Raw genomic sequence first — 15,497 nt, 5'->3', positions numbered from 1 at the left:
TCCCTGCATCACCTGTACCTCCTGCTGTTTCCAGTGTCTCCTATGCTCCCTGTGCCCACAGTGTCATTGCTGTCTGTCTCCTGGATCCCTGGCTATTGACCCCTGGCATGTGACCTGACCTCTCTTGCTTACTGCCTCTACCCTGGCTTACCTTGATTATCCTCATGCTTAGTGATTTTGTACCATGCTTGCCCACCTTGGTGTGCCCAAGGACCGCAACCTGGATTGTGAAAGATCCTTTCCAACAACAATAATTGCACATGTGTATATAGCTTAAGTCATTAATGATTAAAGGCCAGGCTGGAGATTTTTCCCACAGCTGGTCTCATTAACTGCACTTTCTTTTTACTTACCAACACATAAAACAAACAGGTAAAGGTATGAGCAGATATTCTGCAAGCTTTGTGTTCCAGTCCCAAAATGTCCAATACAATGAAATATTGTCCTTCAGATCATACACATGATACAACTTGTGCACTTTCAATTAATATTTCCTAACATGTCTGATCTACCTACAACAAATATTTTCCGTGAAAATTGTTCTTTTATGATCAATTTCCGCCCAAATTACCATCCTCTTGTGGAATTTACTATTTTTTCAGATATAAAATTGAATCAGGAGTAAAAATCTCCCCATGGCAATTTTTAAGCTTGTTAGAATTTTCTCGGAAGTTGGCGATCTAAGGGCCTTGTGATATCACATTGTGACAGAAAGTACAGTATATGCTGTACTACAAAATTAAAATCTGTGCAAAATGATCTGAAAAGATAGACATATACAGTTTAGTAAATTTAGTCTTCCAAAATGGAAAAAAAAACTTTCCCCGATAATAAAAAAATACAATAATTATTTTACCAACTACAATAATAAAAATTATAGGCACACTCATAATAAGAATTGTATGAAAGGTAGACAACAAAAGAGCAGTATTCTCGGCGGCCTCCAGGTGGCGATCGCATACTCTTTTGGTAGCTGTCAGGTCAGTCACGTGATTGGCAGGGACCCGGAAGCTCCTGAAGTCTATGGTAGCTGCGGCGATTCTGCATGAGCTAGGAACACAGTGAGGGGCCCCTGACAGACCCTGTGGCCCCTAGCAGTGAGTAGCGGTCTGTTTATAGCACCTCTTGCAGCTGGTATTCTAGTATTTTGTGTTAGTCTGAGTTGCTGTTGGGCTCCTAGGCCTATGTGCAGGCTAATAAAGTTGTGTTTGTAGTACTGCAGATTGCCAGGTAACCTGTGGCTTAGGTGCTACTTTGGGATCACAAAGACCTGCAGGCCCTGTTATGTACCTCAGCTATGCTGTTATAGGCATATTGATATACCATACTACTACATTTATCTTTTATTATTCTTCAGTGTTTTTTTTTGGCTCACAGGAGGATTTAGGATGTCTGTCAGGTTTTTGCTGCAGATAATATTAATATTATTATTAATACATAGGATTTATATAGGGCCAACATATAATGCAGCCCTGTACATTAAATAGGGGTTGCAAATGACAGACAAATACACACGGGGAGATGACCCTGCCCCGAAGAGCTTACATTCTAGGAGGTTATGGAGATTTATGTCCCTTTCTGTCCTGATGCCAAGCTGTACATACAGGCTGGAGGTCGAAGATAAAAACAGCAATCATGTAGTGCATTGGAGTACATTACATCCTGTTAGGAAGGTGGTTCTTTAGCATATTTAATGTAATATTATTATTACTAAACAAGATTTTTAGCGCCAACACATTATGCAGCGCTGTACATTAAGTAGGGGTTACAAATACAGACAGTGACACAGAAGGAGGAGATGACCCTGCCCCGAAGAGCTTACAATCTAGGAGGTGGGGGAATTACCAATATCTGTGGATGTGAATGCTTTGCTTTAATAACAACCGAAAAAACATAGTAGACTGTCTTGATGACACCCGCGCTCTCTCATTATGTGACCAGAACAGCAAATTCCATACAGGCAGCATTTAAAGCCAAACTAAACCCATGCTAGCCCCCGATCCATAGTCCATTACAGGGTGCGGCCATCTTTCCACTCTTCTTCCTCAAAAATACAATCTTCTTCAAACTGGATTGGCCGTGCTGAGATGATATATCTCCCGTGCAGGTTGCAGGGATTGCTAGGTTTCCCTGGCAAACAAAGCTGATGCTGCGCATTAACAGCTAAACTTTGGTGCCAGAAACCGAGAGTGATCTGGTAGGTAGAAGAGATTATTGCAGAAGGGACATTGCCTGTTCCTTTTGTCAATAATGACCAGCCCGATTAAGGATTAAAAAGGAAAAAAAAAATCAGGATTTAGGTTTTTACCGTCTTAAACTGAATGGAATCAGCCAAAGTTGCATAGTCCGGACAGTAGTTGCTAATAGCTAGCCTCAAACAGACTTCCAAATGGTCATTAGTCATGGTGGAACGGTATTTGGACTTAAAAAGGAACTAAATCCAAGAATGCAAAAAAAAAAAAAAAATACTCATCGCCAATACAGGACAGTCTGATTGCTCCGGGGGTGTCCTGCATCGGGTCCCACATTGTACCGGCATTCGTCCCAGAGCCGGCGCTCTAGCGCTGCCATTTTTTCTTCTTCTTGCTGTCCTTCATCCTACGTCACCCAACCCAGGGCAAAAAAGCTCCTTCTGCACATGCCCGATTTGCTCTCGATAGGGCTCCGCGATATACTCTTGTTGCCTTTGTGATCTACTGCCATTAAGCTAGGTACACACTTGCAATAATTATCGTTCAAAAACAAACGACTAATGATTATGCACGATTATTTTGAACGATCTTATTGTGCACAATTCTGTACATGTAACAATACGATTGTTCAAATATAATCCTCCAATAGTGTACACATGCTAGATACGATCCTTTGAGCGATGCAGGAAGTGACATGTAAAGGAGAAAGTGTACTGCAGAACCATCCACGATCACTGACCGTACACACAATATATAGTGAACAATCGTCACTCAATCAGATCCGCCGGGACGGTCGTTCGTTTCCAGCGACAATCAACGATCGGTTGTTAGTTGTTCGTTTCCAATGATAATTATTGCAAGTGTGTACGCAGCTTTAGAAAGTATAGGTGTGTGTAATTTACTAAGCTACAATGTGTGTGTTATTTCCTGTAAGATTGGTATTGTCCACCACATGTCTGTTATGTAGAGCTCTCAGTAGCCTAGGCATTTTTGAAAATAACTATTTAAATGAATCTGTCTATGAACAAACAGATTTGATTGGGTGTTCCCCATTGTGTCCTTATCACCATTCTGCAAAGTTCTTTGTATATTGTTCCTTACATATCTCCTTTTTTTAGAGCAAGTCAGTGTAGACAAGTTTGACTACATTCTTTTTTTTTAATTTACATTTACATCAGTATTTCTGACTGATTCTAACATGCACATAATGTGGCCTGTTCTACCCAGTCCTTGGTGGATTATGTGCAAAACAGCCAGCATATACTGATATCTTGTTTGTGATATATACATACTGTTTTATTTGTAAAAGACTCCATTCTGAATTCTATAATGTGTATGTTATCTGCCATACCAATTGTTTTATTTAGCGATGTGATTGTTGTTCTGTTTTCTTTCGGCTTCTATAACTGGATATTATAATTGGCTATATAAATAGTCATTAGAACCACATGTCTAAAGTTTTTGTTATCATTGTGTTTTTGTGAGAGAAATTTTGATAATGAAATTTTTTATATAGGACTGGATATTTGTGATATGGTATTCTTGTGCTGGCCATTTTATTATTATCGCCAAATGTGTTCCAATGACTAAAGGCAAATCCAACATTGGCAAATGTTTTATTTTAGCAAACTTTGATCAACTTTGATCAATTTTATGATTTGTAATAGATCTTTCTATTTTCCTACTTTCAAAGGAAAAGCATTCCTTTGCAGCGCTGGGTCCCAGGTTTGAATCTCGGCCAAGACACTGTCTGCAAGATCTCCCAAAAACATGCAGGTTAGGTTAGTTGGCTTCCTCCAAAATGGACCTTAGACTATATTTATTAATATTATTAAACAGGATTTTAGATAGCGCCAACATATTACACAGCTCTGTACATTAAATAGGGGTAATAAAGACATATGACTGAAGTAGTGACACTAGATTGTGAGCCTCTTTGAGGGACTGCTAGTCACATGACTATGGTCTTTGTATAGCGTTGCGTGATTTGTCGGCGTTATTTAAATACTGTGTTATAATAATATTATTTTATGGCTATATGCAGTGATTCTCATCCAGGGTGCCTCCAAATGTTGCTAGGGTTTCCTGAGCAACATGTGCCTCTCAGGCCAGTTTAACTCACACCATTGATCTTTTTGGCTATCTGTAATGTACTGTGTATATCTGTGGATATAGTGATTATAGTAAGGGGTTTCCTGAAAACATAAAAGTTGTTTCAAGGGCTCCCTCATGTTATAAAGGTTAAGAAACACTGACATTGTGATTTCAACAAAGCTCCAAAACGTCCATCATTAACCAATTTTTTTGCAAGAAGCTTTAAACTGTTAAACTGTTGATTTTAAATTAGCTTTATACACTAAATCTTCTGAAAAATTGCTGATCTGTTCTGCAGCTCTGTGACTGCCCTCTTAGTATGATAGCTCCATCTAAAAGCAAGTTTACAGTGATGGTCAGCAGCAATTCTGCTTCTATAAAATAGGGAGTGCAAAAGATACAAAGAATAAATCTTCCATCCTTTGCCAACAGAGGTGTTCTCACTGATTGCTCTCTCTACACAAAGCCCAGTCAAAGTGGTTGTCTAAAGACAGCCAGGGGGGCTGCTAAAAAGTCCCAGCTGGTGCACCTGGCTAAAAGGGGCAGGGGAGAACATGATTAGGGAACTTTTGAAATAACTTTCAGGTCTTAGGAAACCCCCTTTTATTGTAACCTCCAAATTCTTTGGAGGAATGCTGGGGTGCCGCAGAACCCTGGTTGAGAAGCACTGCTGTAGTTTGTAGTCTCAATATCACTAGTTTGTAGTCTCAGTACTTTGTAATTTGTTGGTTACACAGAATGCTCAGAATGAATGAGAGAGATATAATTAGGGCAACAAATTTACTTTTCTTGATCCGGTGTTCCGTAATTTCATTAGTATTATTTTGCAGGCCATCAGTAAGGATTTAGGTCCACAAGCTTTGAAAAGGGCACCCCTTTTTTATTTTTTTCCTGGTCACACCAAGTTATCTATTTATTAATTATACTCTGGTAAACAGTATTACCAGCTCATGAATGCAACATAATGTACCTAATGATTCATTACAATGACATACAGTCATGGCCAATACACCCAGACTAACACTTAATAGTTTCTAAACTATCTTTTGGCAGCTTCATTTAGCTCAGTTTTATTTGTTTTTTTCTGTTCCTTTTGGGCAGATTTCTCATTACTTTCTGTTCTCATGACTGGGTATCACCAGGACACAAGGAAACTGTCTGTTTTTCTTGCTTCCCTGAGCTTTATACAGATTTTCCCTCCATTTCGTTCCTGCTGACAATGGTTTTACCTGAAGCAAGTGTGGCTTGGGGTAAATAAAAAACCTACTGAAAGCGGTAACCCTGAGCCACACTCAGTGTAGCTAAAAAATAAAGCCTTATCTGGTCCCATCGGCGTCCTCCAGTGTCCGGCCATCCTCTGGCTGCGTCCTCTTCCTCGATTTGTCCACCGGCTAGTGCGATGACCTTCCCCAGGAGTTCCTGGTGATGTCCGTGCGTGCGACCATTGCTAGGGGCGCGGCGGGAATTTCAAATTATTTTGCATTGCATTCAATACAAATAAACTGTATTAAATGCAATACACTGGATTTATATGTCTAAAAACAGTACATTGTCTTTCATGAAAATAATTTTACACTATAATATAATCTTATGAGTATAATAAAGTCTGAAACACAAAATCATGTCAAAGTTTATTCATTTATAATTAAAATTTTTTTATTTATTTAATTTACTATTTTGCCATGTTTTTGTGTTTCAAACTATATTATGCTCATACTATTTTATTAAACTGTAAAATACATTTTGATGAAAAACAATGTACCGCTTTTAGACATATAAATCCAGACAGAAATGAAACACCCAGAAGACTAGCTAGTGTTCAGTTCACAAATCGTTCACCTAAATTGACCCCAATGTTTGGAATGATTTGATGGCTGAATTTGAATGCCGACGAAAACAATAATGGAGACAACTTCAACCACCACTATATAGTGTATGGTTCAGCCATTCTGGCCAGCCAGATTGTTGTGCTCCAATCAGAATTTCTGTAATGCTGAGTCTTCTATGGTAAAATGTATATGCTCTATCCACCCTTGAGCTAAATTTTAGGAGAACTGCAGTAGCTCAGGTATAGTCAAAACATTTTTTTTTGTTATCTGTTTTACTCTTTTCTATTATAACTCTAACCTTGAACCACAGCTATAAACATTTCACATCCTATTGTCATATTGCGTCTTTTATTGAGCTATGTGTATTTATGTAAATTCTGGAAATAAGATTCCTTATTTAGGTTCTGAAAATAATTACTCATGAATGATTATGTTAAAAAATGTGGTACGCAAACCAGAATTTCTTCTTCTCTGATTAATAAATTGGTCATCATTTAATGATATGTTAGTCACAAAACTGCACCCTACCAGTCACTGTGAGCATTTTAGCATCCTGCTGAACATGTTATCTTGTAATGAGCCTATATATTTCCACTCTTCCTGAGCTTGGAAACCAAAAGAAAAAAAATGAATTGATAGGCAATTCTATGAAATGATTTGATCAGCTTTTTGCAACCATATACAAATTCTTGCTTTGATCAAGAGTTCTTGAGATAATCAGTGTGTGAGGATGCTGTTGCTCGGTCTGTATTGGAATATTCCTGATTGTTGGTGTCTCCTCCTCCACAGAAGATTCTAATAGCCCAGGGAGCTGCCTCCCTGCACAGTTGGTCACAGACAGCAGGCAGGAGAGAGTGATGGATCTGGTAGGCTGGTTCCTTCAAGTGGAGGGAGCCCTGTGTTGCTAAACTCTCTTTTGTTGCAGCTGTGTTGTCTAGTCAAGGATCAAGTTGCCAAATATAATGCCGCTCTTCTTCAAGAAGCAGAAGCAGAGCAGGGAGGCAAGGAAACGCCTGGAGTATCAGATGTGCCTGGTAAGTCCAGACTTTTATCTTGAGTGATTTGACATGTAAAAGAACCCTCTCTTAGATGCCGCTGGTCCTCTGCTAGGAGGTGATCTCATCCTGATCTTGTGTGAGCTCACATCACAGTAGACAGTGCAGCATAGTAATTTACCCTGTTATACATTCTGTAGTTGTTTACTTTATGTTTCTAATAACATGATTGCCATAATATATGAACTAATGGAGTTAATGCAAGCTTGTGGTTTGCCCCTAAATGCAGAGGAACAGGCTTGTTTGAAACCCCGCCCTTGTTGTAGATGCATACCCTTCCATTTGCACATTGATTCAGTATTTCTTTGTATAGGGTTCACATTGCTTTATTTTAACACTTTGGTGCGGGAGAGATTAATGAGAATTAATAGTGGAGTGTTTAGAGGAAAGTTTGCTTTCAATTTTTTCCATTTCTTGACTTATATATATACTCAAATAAAAAATGATCCAAATAAAAACCAAAGTACCTATTTTTACCTGGGAATAGAAAAAGCCATGGACATGGCGGGAGTGGACATAGAAATGGATGGTAGTGTGGAATACTCCAAAGGGGTGAAGATCTAGAAGGGGGTGATAGTGTGGAATGCTACAAGGAAGTGAAGACTTAAAAGGAGATTGTAATGTAGGATGCTCCAAGGAGTCGGAGACCTGGAAGGAGTTGGTGGTGCAGAATATTTCAAAGAGATGGAGAACTGGAGGGGGTTGGCAGTGTGGGATACTTCAAGAGGGTGGAGATCTGGAAGAATGGTTTAGTGCAGAATGCTTCAAGAAGGTGGAGACCAGGAAGAGGGTGGTAGTATGGGAAGTTCCAAAATGTATATATTTCTCCCTTTTTACAGGTTAAAGTGTTTTGCAATTTTGTGTTGTTTATTATAGGTCATTTGCTTGTAAATGATCTTTTGTGCATTATTGTTGGCTACAAATAGCTGGTGATGTGTCCTCATATCAAGTGCACATATCCTAAATGGGGAGAGTTACACAGTTTACATGAGCACACAGTACCATCTACTGGTGTAATTCAAGTATTAACCAAAATTCTTCCTGTTGTGGCATTTAGCGGGCAAAAAAATTGTGGATAGTCTGCTGTGTGGGATATGCACAAATCTGCCATTTAGCCACTATCTGGAAAATCAAGCAATCAAACAGGTGAAAAAAGTCTATCCCCAAATGTTCATTATCTTAGCGGAAGTCTAGGTTCTGTTTATTGCTTCTTATCCCACTCCTTATTTATATAAACCTTACAAATTTACAGCATGAACATTTTTGCTTTTTTTTTGTCTTTACTAAAGAACTCCGTGCTTTTTTTTTTTTTGCAGGCCAAGGAGGCTGGAGCCGATGACATCTTGGACATCTCTAAATGTGAATTATCAGAAGTAGGTTTTTTTTACAGTATATATATTCTAGATACATTAGTGCTTTTTTTTTTTGCTTTAATAGTAATAACGTTATAGTAAAAAATTCACTTCAGTCCACACCCAAAACTTGTCTTTTTCCAGATCCCTGATGCTGGCTTCTCTATGTGCCGGGTCCTTCAGAAGAAGGTTAGTTGAAACCTGTAACTTCATATACTTTTACTTTCACAGCAAAAAAGATAGTGAAGGTAGGTCTATCTTTTCAAAAGTTCAAAAAAATTATCTTATATTGTGCTAATAATTTAAAGCACAGCAAGCAAGTCCAAGAAATGTGAGGAAATAAAAGGTGATGGATTTGCCTCCTTAAAGCTCTGATTTTTATCACACATAGGTGTGCCATACTAAAAATTTCAAGATTTTAAAGATTCTGTTTGTATCTTGGAACCCACTGATTATCTATCAATATGCAGTTTTCATTAAGTGTAAAAGCTGCGTATTCACTTTCTATATATCATCATAGTTTCAGTTCATAAAGATAAGACCTTTCATTTTCAGGAACGTGTCAGTTTTTTGGCTCCAGTGAGATAAGCATTATAGTTACATGGCTAAAATAAATATGTAAAGGTGTCACTAGTGTTGGCATCTTCTGGTGCAGTAACTCATGTGCTTTCTGTTCTTACTGATTGGCAGTAGACAGGCACATGAGAAAGAGAGACAGTAGCAGCTCCACTGGTCACACAACACTGGATATTTTACCCTCCGATAGTGGTAGTTACTGCAAATTGCATCCTCCACATCTCCCCAATGACCGTATTATAAATATCCCATTTATTTAAAAATTGCCCCAGTTCCCCATTTCAATTTACCCTGGTTTATTTTTAACCTCCCTTGCGGTATTCCCGAGTGTTGCTCGGGTGGATTTTCCATACCAAAAGCGTTAACCCCGAGCCACACTCAGGGTGGAAATTCCAGGAAGATTAAAAGTGCCTTACCTGGTTCTCACGTTCTTGCGGCATCCTCCTAGTGATGTCTGTGCCATCCTCCAGCAATCCCCGGCATCTGCTTCCCCTGGTTATGCCAGCCATGCATTGCCAGGCTACACAGGTTCAGCCGGCATCTGGGCCCCTGGCATGTGAATGTTGGGGACGCGAAGCCAGGGGTAGCAGATGCTGGCCAGGCATCTGCTCGCTAGTGCCTGGCTGGAAGGCAGGACCGTGGAGATGGTAGTCGGGACCAGGTGGGAAATTTAAAATACTGAGGATTTTTACATGTACTGCTTTTACATTTAAAAATCCTCATTATTTATACTGCCAGGGAGGTTAAAGAAGATTTTTTTGTGCAGTTGCATAAAAAGCAATGAAATGTTTATACAGATCATCCAATGAGATTACATAAAATTGTTTTTTACTTAGTGAATTGACAGATGTGTCTGGGGTAGCTTAAATAGTTCAAAAAGTTTTTGGGCTAAAGATTCCTCAAATGGGGGAGGGGTCAAGTACAGGTGAGAGACAAGCTTGGAATTCCTGAAGTATCTCCACCGGGTTGCTAGTGAATTGTGTAGTAGATGTGCTTAGGGAAATGGGGTCAAACCTAGGGGCCATACAGCATAAACGATTGGCTAGCACAGTACCTGGTTTGTTGCTGCACTGATAAAATTTCTGTCTGGACCACCTCAACTGGCCCTTAAGGGACTTAGTGTTAGGCAAAGGTTAAGTTCTGACCTGGTTTTGTGAAGGGCTGCCTTGGTGGCAATAGTGGGGTTGAGCTTTTGGAACTGTACAGACCTAATGTAGTCAGCCTCCAGACAATCCTGGTGTTGGTTCCTTACCTTCCTATGAGCGGAGGCTATTTAGATTAGATGACCCCTCATCACTGACTTACGGGCTTCCCATAATACAAATGGACAGACTAAAAAAATAATTAGAAATCATTAGAAGCATGCAGAACAACATCAGGATAGGCAAGAAGTGAGTCATCAATTGACCACTTCCTAGATCTGGAATTGGCGATGAATGACCTACAAGTGATCACCACCTGATCATGGTTAGACCATGGTACTTAGAGGGGTGAGTTAGGTGGTCTAACACACCTGTCTAACTTAACGTAACAAAGTTTGAGTCCTCATTATTATTATTATTATTATTATTAATAAACAGGATTTATATAGCGCCAACATATTACGCAGCGCTGTACATTAAATAAGGATTGCAAATGACAGACTAATACAGACAGTGATACAGAAGGAGAGGACGCTGCCCCGAAGAACTTACAATCTAGTAGGTGGGGGAATTTCACACACAGTAGGATGGGCGATATGTAGTGGTGGGAAGTAATGAGGGTTTAGCAGACAGAAGAAGATGGGTAGGCAAGTTTGAAAAAATGAGTTTTGAGCCAGTGTCAAAAGCGGAGGAAAGATCAAGGAGAAGGAGCAGGGAAAAGTTGCCTTGAGACTTAGCTCTGATAAGGTCATTGGTCACTTTAGTAAGGGCTGTTTCAGTGGAGTGGGCAGCTCTAAAACCAGACTGGAGGGGGTCGAGGAGAAAGTTGGTGCTCAGGTAATCGGTGAGTCTAAATCAGCATGACCTTCACATAGCTTCAAGTCTCATCAAACATCTTCACATAGCTTCGAGTCTCATCAAACATCTTCACATAGCTTCGAGCCTCATCAAACATCTTCTGGAAAAGAGAAACTTGAGGAGAGTTGGGGGCGTAGTAGGTTGCAAAAGTCACTTCCGCATCCTGGAGTGTACCCTGCCGAAACAAGTACCTGCGCTTGGGGTCTGCCATCTGTGTAGTACAAAATAACAGCGTGCGTTTGTGGAAAGTGATCATAACCCCCTTACTTAGTAGGTGCTGATGCAAGGTACACTTGAGGATGTATAGAGTGCATAAATTTAGGGTGAGACTAGGTGGAGAAATGTGTTTCCTGTACACAAGCCACATCAATACCCAAGGCATGAAATGAGTTAAACACCTTGTTTCTCTTCATGAGCGAGTTAAGGCCCTGGACATTTAATGTCAATAACTTGAGTGCCATAACTCAACCAGGAGAGGAACAGCAACTTGACTGAGTTTCAGGGCTCATGGAATAAACAGTAGACCATCCGAACAAAGTGAGTTGACATGAAAAGAAGGGTAGGGGGGTGACAAAAAAGTTCCTTCATGTGAAGGGGGCAAAAAATAGTCCAGGACATACATCCTTAAAAAAGTGGAGTATGTTACACCTTTTTCACACTGCCAAGGAGGGGGCGGCATCCTTAATAGGGGGGGGGGGGGGGGGGGCTTTCCCAGCCCAATGGCAAAGGATATGAGAAAGATCCAATCACATGAGAGCATTCCAGAACCTCTAAGAACAGCCAGGGGGAAAAGATCTACTTGTAGTGGACAAACCAGAAGAAATCGAGCAGAGCCAAACCAAAATAGATGGGGCCAAGACATCGCAGAGAATAATCCTAAACTGTGTTAAAGCAAAGAGATGAAGGCAAAGAAAACAGAGAAAAAAATAATGTTCCAGTAGGTGAGTTGTCGAAGGTAGATTGGAAAAATTGGTCCTATAAATCTTAACCATTTCTAGCCTTATCACTGGTAAATCAGGGGCCAGCTCCTGAAATAAAGCTGTAACATTCCTTTTCAGGTCAGCAATGGTTTCAGAAAGTCCCCGCATCAAGTTAAATCTGTGGGCTTTGTCCTTGAGAATCGAGATTTCCTTTTGTGCCTTCTCCAAGTCATGATTCAAGCCCTGCAGAACTGTTGTTGCATCATTCATGCTGGATTCCAGAGTAGCAATGCAGTAGCCATTTTCCCACAGGTACCGCCTCAGTTTATGGGTGGTAGAGGCGGAGGCCTTAGTAAACTCTTTGCATATCATAGACCGCATACGCTGTAACAGTGTTGGGTCCCCTGTTTGCAGTGATAGAGGAGATGGTGGTGTGCGCTGGGGAAGAGGAGCCAACGCCGTATTGGATGATGGAGCCACACTGTGGGAGGAATTTGTAGTGGCGGATTGTCGTCTGGTTTGCAATCTGATGGATAGTAGGGGACAGTACTGGCTGTACAGAGAAGTCAGAGCTCAGGGGGTGTTCGTAAACAAAGTGTCAATGTTTATTCCCAGACCAAATATGAGATCATATGGTGGAACAGATTCTCCAGATTCGCAGCCTTTGAAATGGGGGGTCACCCTCCTGTTCTGCAGACATATATTAAAACAATGATCAGAGAGATCAAAGGAAAACGTGCATTATACTATAACTGTTTTGGTAGGTAAAATTGTTGCTTTACCTGTTATAGCTGAGTTTTTAGTTTTTTCATACCCAGTGTCATTTGAACTTTCCAAAAACTGTGTGCTTAAGGCTCCTTTCTTGCAGCATAATCATTCTCTTTGATCTCTTATGGTTATTGTATGCCATTAAATAGAAGATACTTTTATCTTTTCAGGTGACCTTTTTATAGCAAAGAATAGAAAACAGAAAGCAGTATAGTATATTAGCAGAATAAAATCTTAGTCCGGCCCAGACTTTAGAAGGTTAAACATTTCTGCCATGTTTGTATTGCTTGTCCATGACACCAATGAGAGCTATCACCTTAGTTCCTGTCCCTTTTGACAGTAAGTCAAGGAAAAAGAGAAGGATTTGCTACTGTCACTGGAAGACATAAACAGCAATAATATTTTTTTTCTTTTTTTCCATAACAGAAATGAAGTCAAATTTTCCTAATGGTGATACAGACTACAACAAAAAAAATTACAGCAGTTCTGACTTTGCCACTATGGGGTTCTTATAAATTCTAGTACCTAATGGAAATAGGGAGAAATTCCCAGGGACAAGGACAGCATTGGATTTTCTAAAAACCATTTGCTATTTGTTAGAAAATGTTTTTAATCCTGGATCAGATCCATTCCAGGTTTGCTGGATCACCCAGGTTCACTGATGAAAGTGTAGCTAATTTTCCTTTTAGTAGACTCTTAATGCTCTGTTGGTTTGATGCATTTAAAAAAAAAACTGCTCCATGTCAAACTTTAAAATTAAATATGCAAACTCTGAAGCTAAGAATATAAAATTTGCCGACAGTGTTATGCAATCACCTCGAAAAATTCCTCATTCAGGTGGTGCTGAGGGCTTAAAATATCTGAGTATCTTACTGGCAAGCGATCTGTCCAGACTGTTCCAGCTGAACTTCCTAATGCTCAGTAGACTAGTTAAAACGTACCTAAACTTAGAATTTTCACTTTCTGCACCGTGTTGCACCACCCTAGGTGATCAAGAATGAATAGGACCACAGTGCCTCCCGAAATACCTACGTCCTCCATCTATTGTCTATTGGCTGCTTCTTCAGTGCATGCCCTAGCATCTGGGCCATACACAGAAGGAGCCCTTTTATCAATAAGGATGCGTAGGTTTCTTTGTCTGTTTTAAACACTCCCATCAGATTATACTTTGAGAGTATCCACTCCTGTTTTTTGTAGTTTATCTGGGGGAATCCGAGGCCTAGACTGAATCATTTTCTTTTCTTTCAAGCCAAAATCAGTGGGAGGTCTGGGGGTCCTGGACTGTCACAGATACTACGCAGTCCCCACCTGTTCAGCGTGAGAGAAACAGAGAATTATCTGGCTAACACATCATGCCTCTATTAGCAGAAGGTTTCAGGAGACAAACTATAAAAGTTTGACCCGATGGTACAGGATACCTGTCTGCTTGCACAGATTATTCCCTGAGGTTTTTAGTCTCTGCTGGTGCTGAGAGGAAGAAGGATCAGTGCTGCATATCTTTTGGTCCTACCCAGTTCTGAGGCCAGTGTGGGATGAGGTGAGGGAAATTACCAGAAATTCAATATTATGAGGTGCCCGATCCCTACATTTTTTCTGCTACAACATAGCTTCCTCCCACTCAGATTCTACAAAACATTGGTAGTCAAACATCTTATGTTGGCGGACAGGGCCTGTATTTCATTACATTCGAAGTCCCCCATCTGCCCCTCAATGGTTCCACAAAGTAAACTACATTTTGCACATGAAGGAACTGTGCGCTGCTAGTATCTATGACACGTGGAAAATTTGAAACCACCTGGTTTAATTGGAAAGAGTTTCTGGACACTCCGGAATATAGGAGATACTTACAACCACTGCCAATAGATACATAAGCATCTGATGATCTGTACACTGCTAGACATGTATATAGTAAAGGAAAACAGATGGGGGTTCAGTTGGTTGATAAGTTAATTATGTAAATACATTGAAATTACAAATAAGACATATTTTGTATTTTCAACTTTGTTGTATAGTCACAAAGTTGAGATATTCATGCTATACAATGTACTGCTAACAAACATTGAATAAACCATTTCAGTCAAATTTTATACCCCGACGCATTTCGCCATGAAGGCTTTTTTTAGGGTCTGCTAGACATGGTAGCTCCAGGAATTGTTAAGCTCTATTAAGCCATCTCACAATCACCATCTGTTATATATGCTGATCACATATCTCCTGTTTATCACTTGGTAATTTTACATTAACATTGTTAATGACCCATATGGATATTTTTGATGTATGTTATTCACAACCCCTGCTTCAATCAATAAATAACGAATATAAAAAAACTGTTCCAGACAATAATATTTTGATTTCTTATGTTTAGAGATGAAACAACTTTAAATATATTTATTTATACTGCCAAATATGAAATATTTATATCCATGTTTAATATTTACCTTTCCAAATACAACAGATTCTCTAAATTTGTATTATTAATTTTTTTATGATAATCCCAGCTGCATTTCTGAAAAAAAATTATGTTTACAGAGCCTAATAGTTTAAGGCCAGATTTTCAAGTGAAGGAGAAAAAGCAGTGATACCTTTCCAAACCTTCCCCCGCATATTTATTGTGTTTAGTCACTGAATGTCAGTGAAATTGCACTCTCTTACCCTGTTTCCCCGATTATAAGGCACTCTCTTATATTTTTTGAAATGCCAAAATATGCCCT

At 39.7% G+C, this 15,497-nt stretch overlaps 1 protein-coding gene across 4 annotated transcripts in view; it reads left to right on the top strand.

Moving 5' to 3' along the window:
* The first annotated feature begins 999 nt into the window (after nucleotides 1-999).
* LRSAM1 (leucine rich repeat and sterile alpha motif containing 1) overlaps nucleotides 1,000-15,497 on the top strand; it is a 70,595-nt gene continuing 56,097 nt past the window's right edge. For 3 of the 4 annotated variants that reach the window (XM_072431395.1, XM_072431394.1, XM_072431392.1), the window contains exons 1-4: nucleotides 1,000-1,097; nucleotides 7,041-7,149; nucleotides 8,487-8,543; nucleotides 8,667-8,711. In XM_072431395.1, the coding sequence (XP_072287496.1) occupies nucleotides 7,078-7,149; nucleotides 8,487-8,543; nucleotides 8,667-8,711 (174 nt within the window). In that variant the 5' untranslated portion in view covers nucleotides 1,000-1,097; nucleotides 7,041-7,077. Of the gene's footprint in view, nucleotides 1,098-6,904; nucleotides 7,150-8,486; nucleotides 8,544-8,666; nucleotides 8,712-15,497 lie in introns of all 4 variants that reach the window. The other variant, XM_072431393.1, reaches the window with a different exon arrangement.

This window comes from Pyxicephalus adspersus, chromosome Z, assembly GCF_032062135.1.
Source record: "Pyxicephalus adspersus chromosome Z, UCB_Pads_2.0, whole genome shotgun sequence".
Taxonomy (NCBI): domain Eukaryota; kingdom Metazoa; phylum Chordata; class Amphibia; order Anura; family Pyxicephalidae; genus Pyxicephalus; species Pyxicephalus adspersus.
This window is presented reverse-complemented; position numbering and strand designations above follow the sequence as displayed.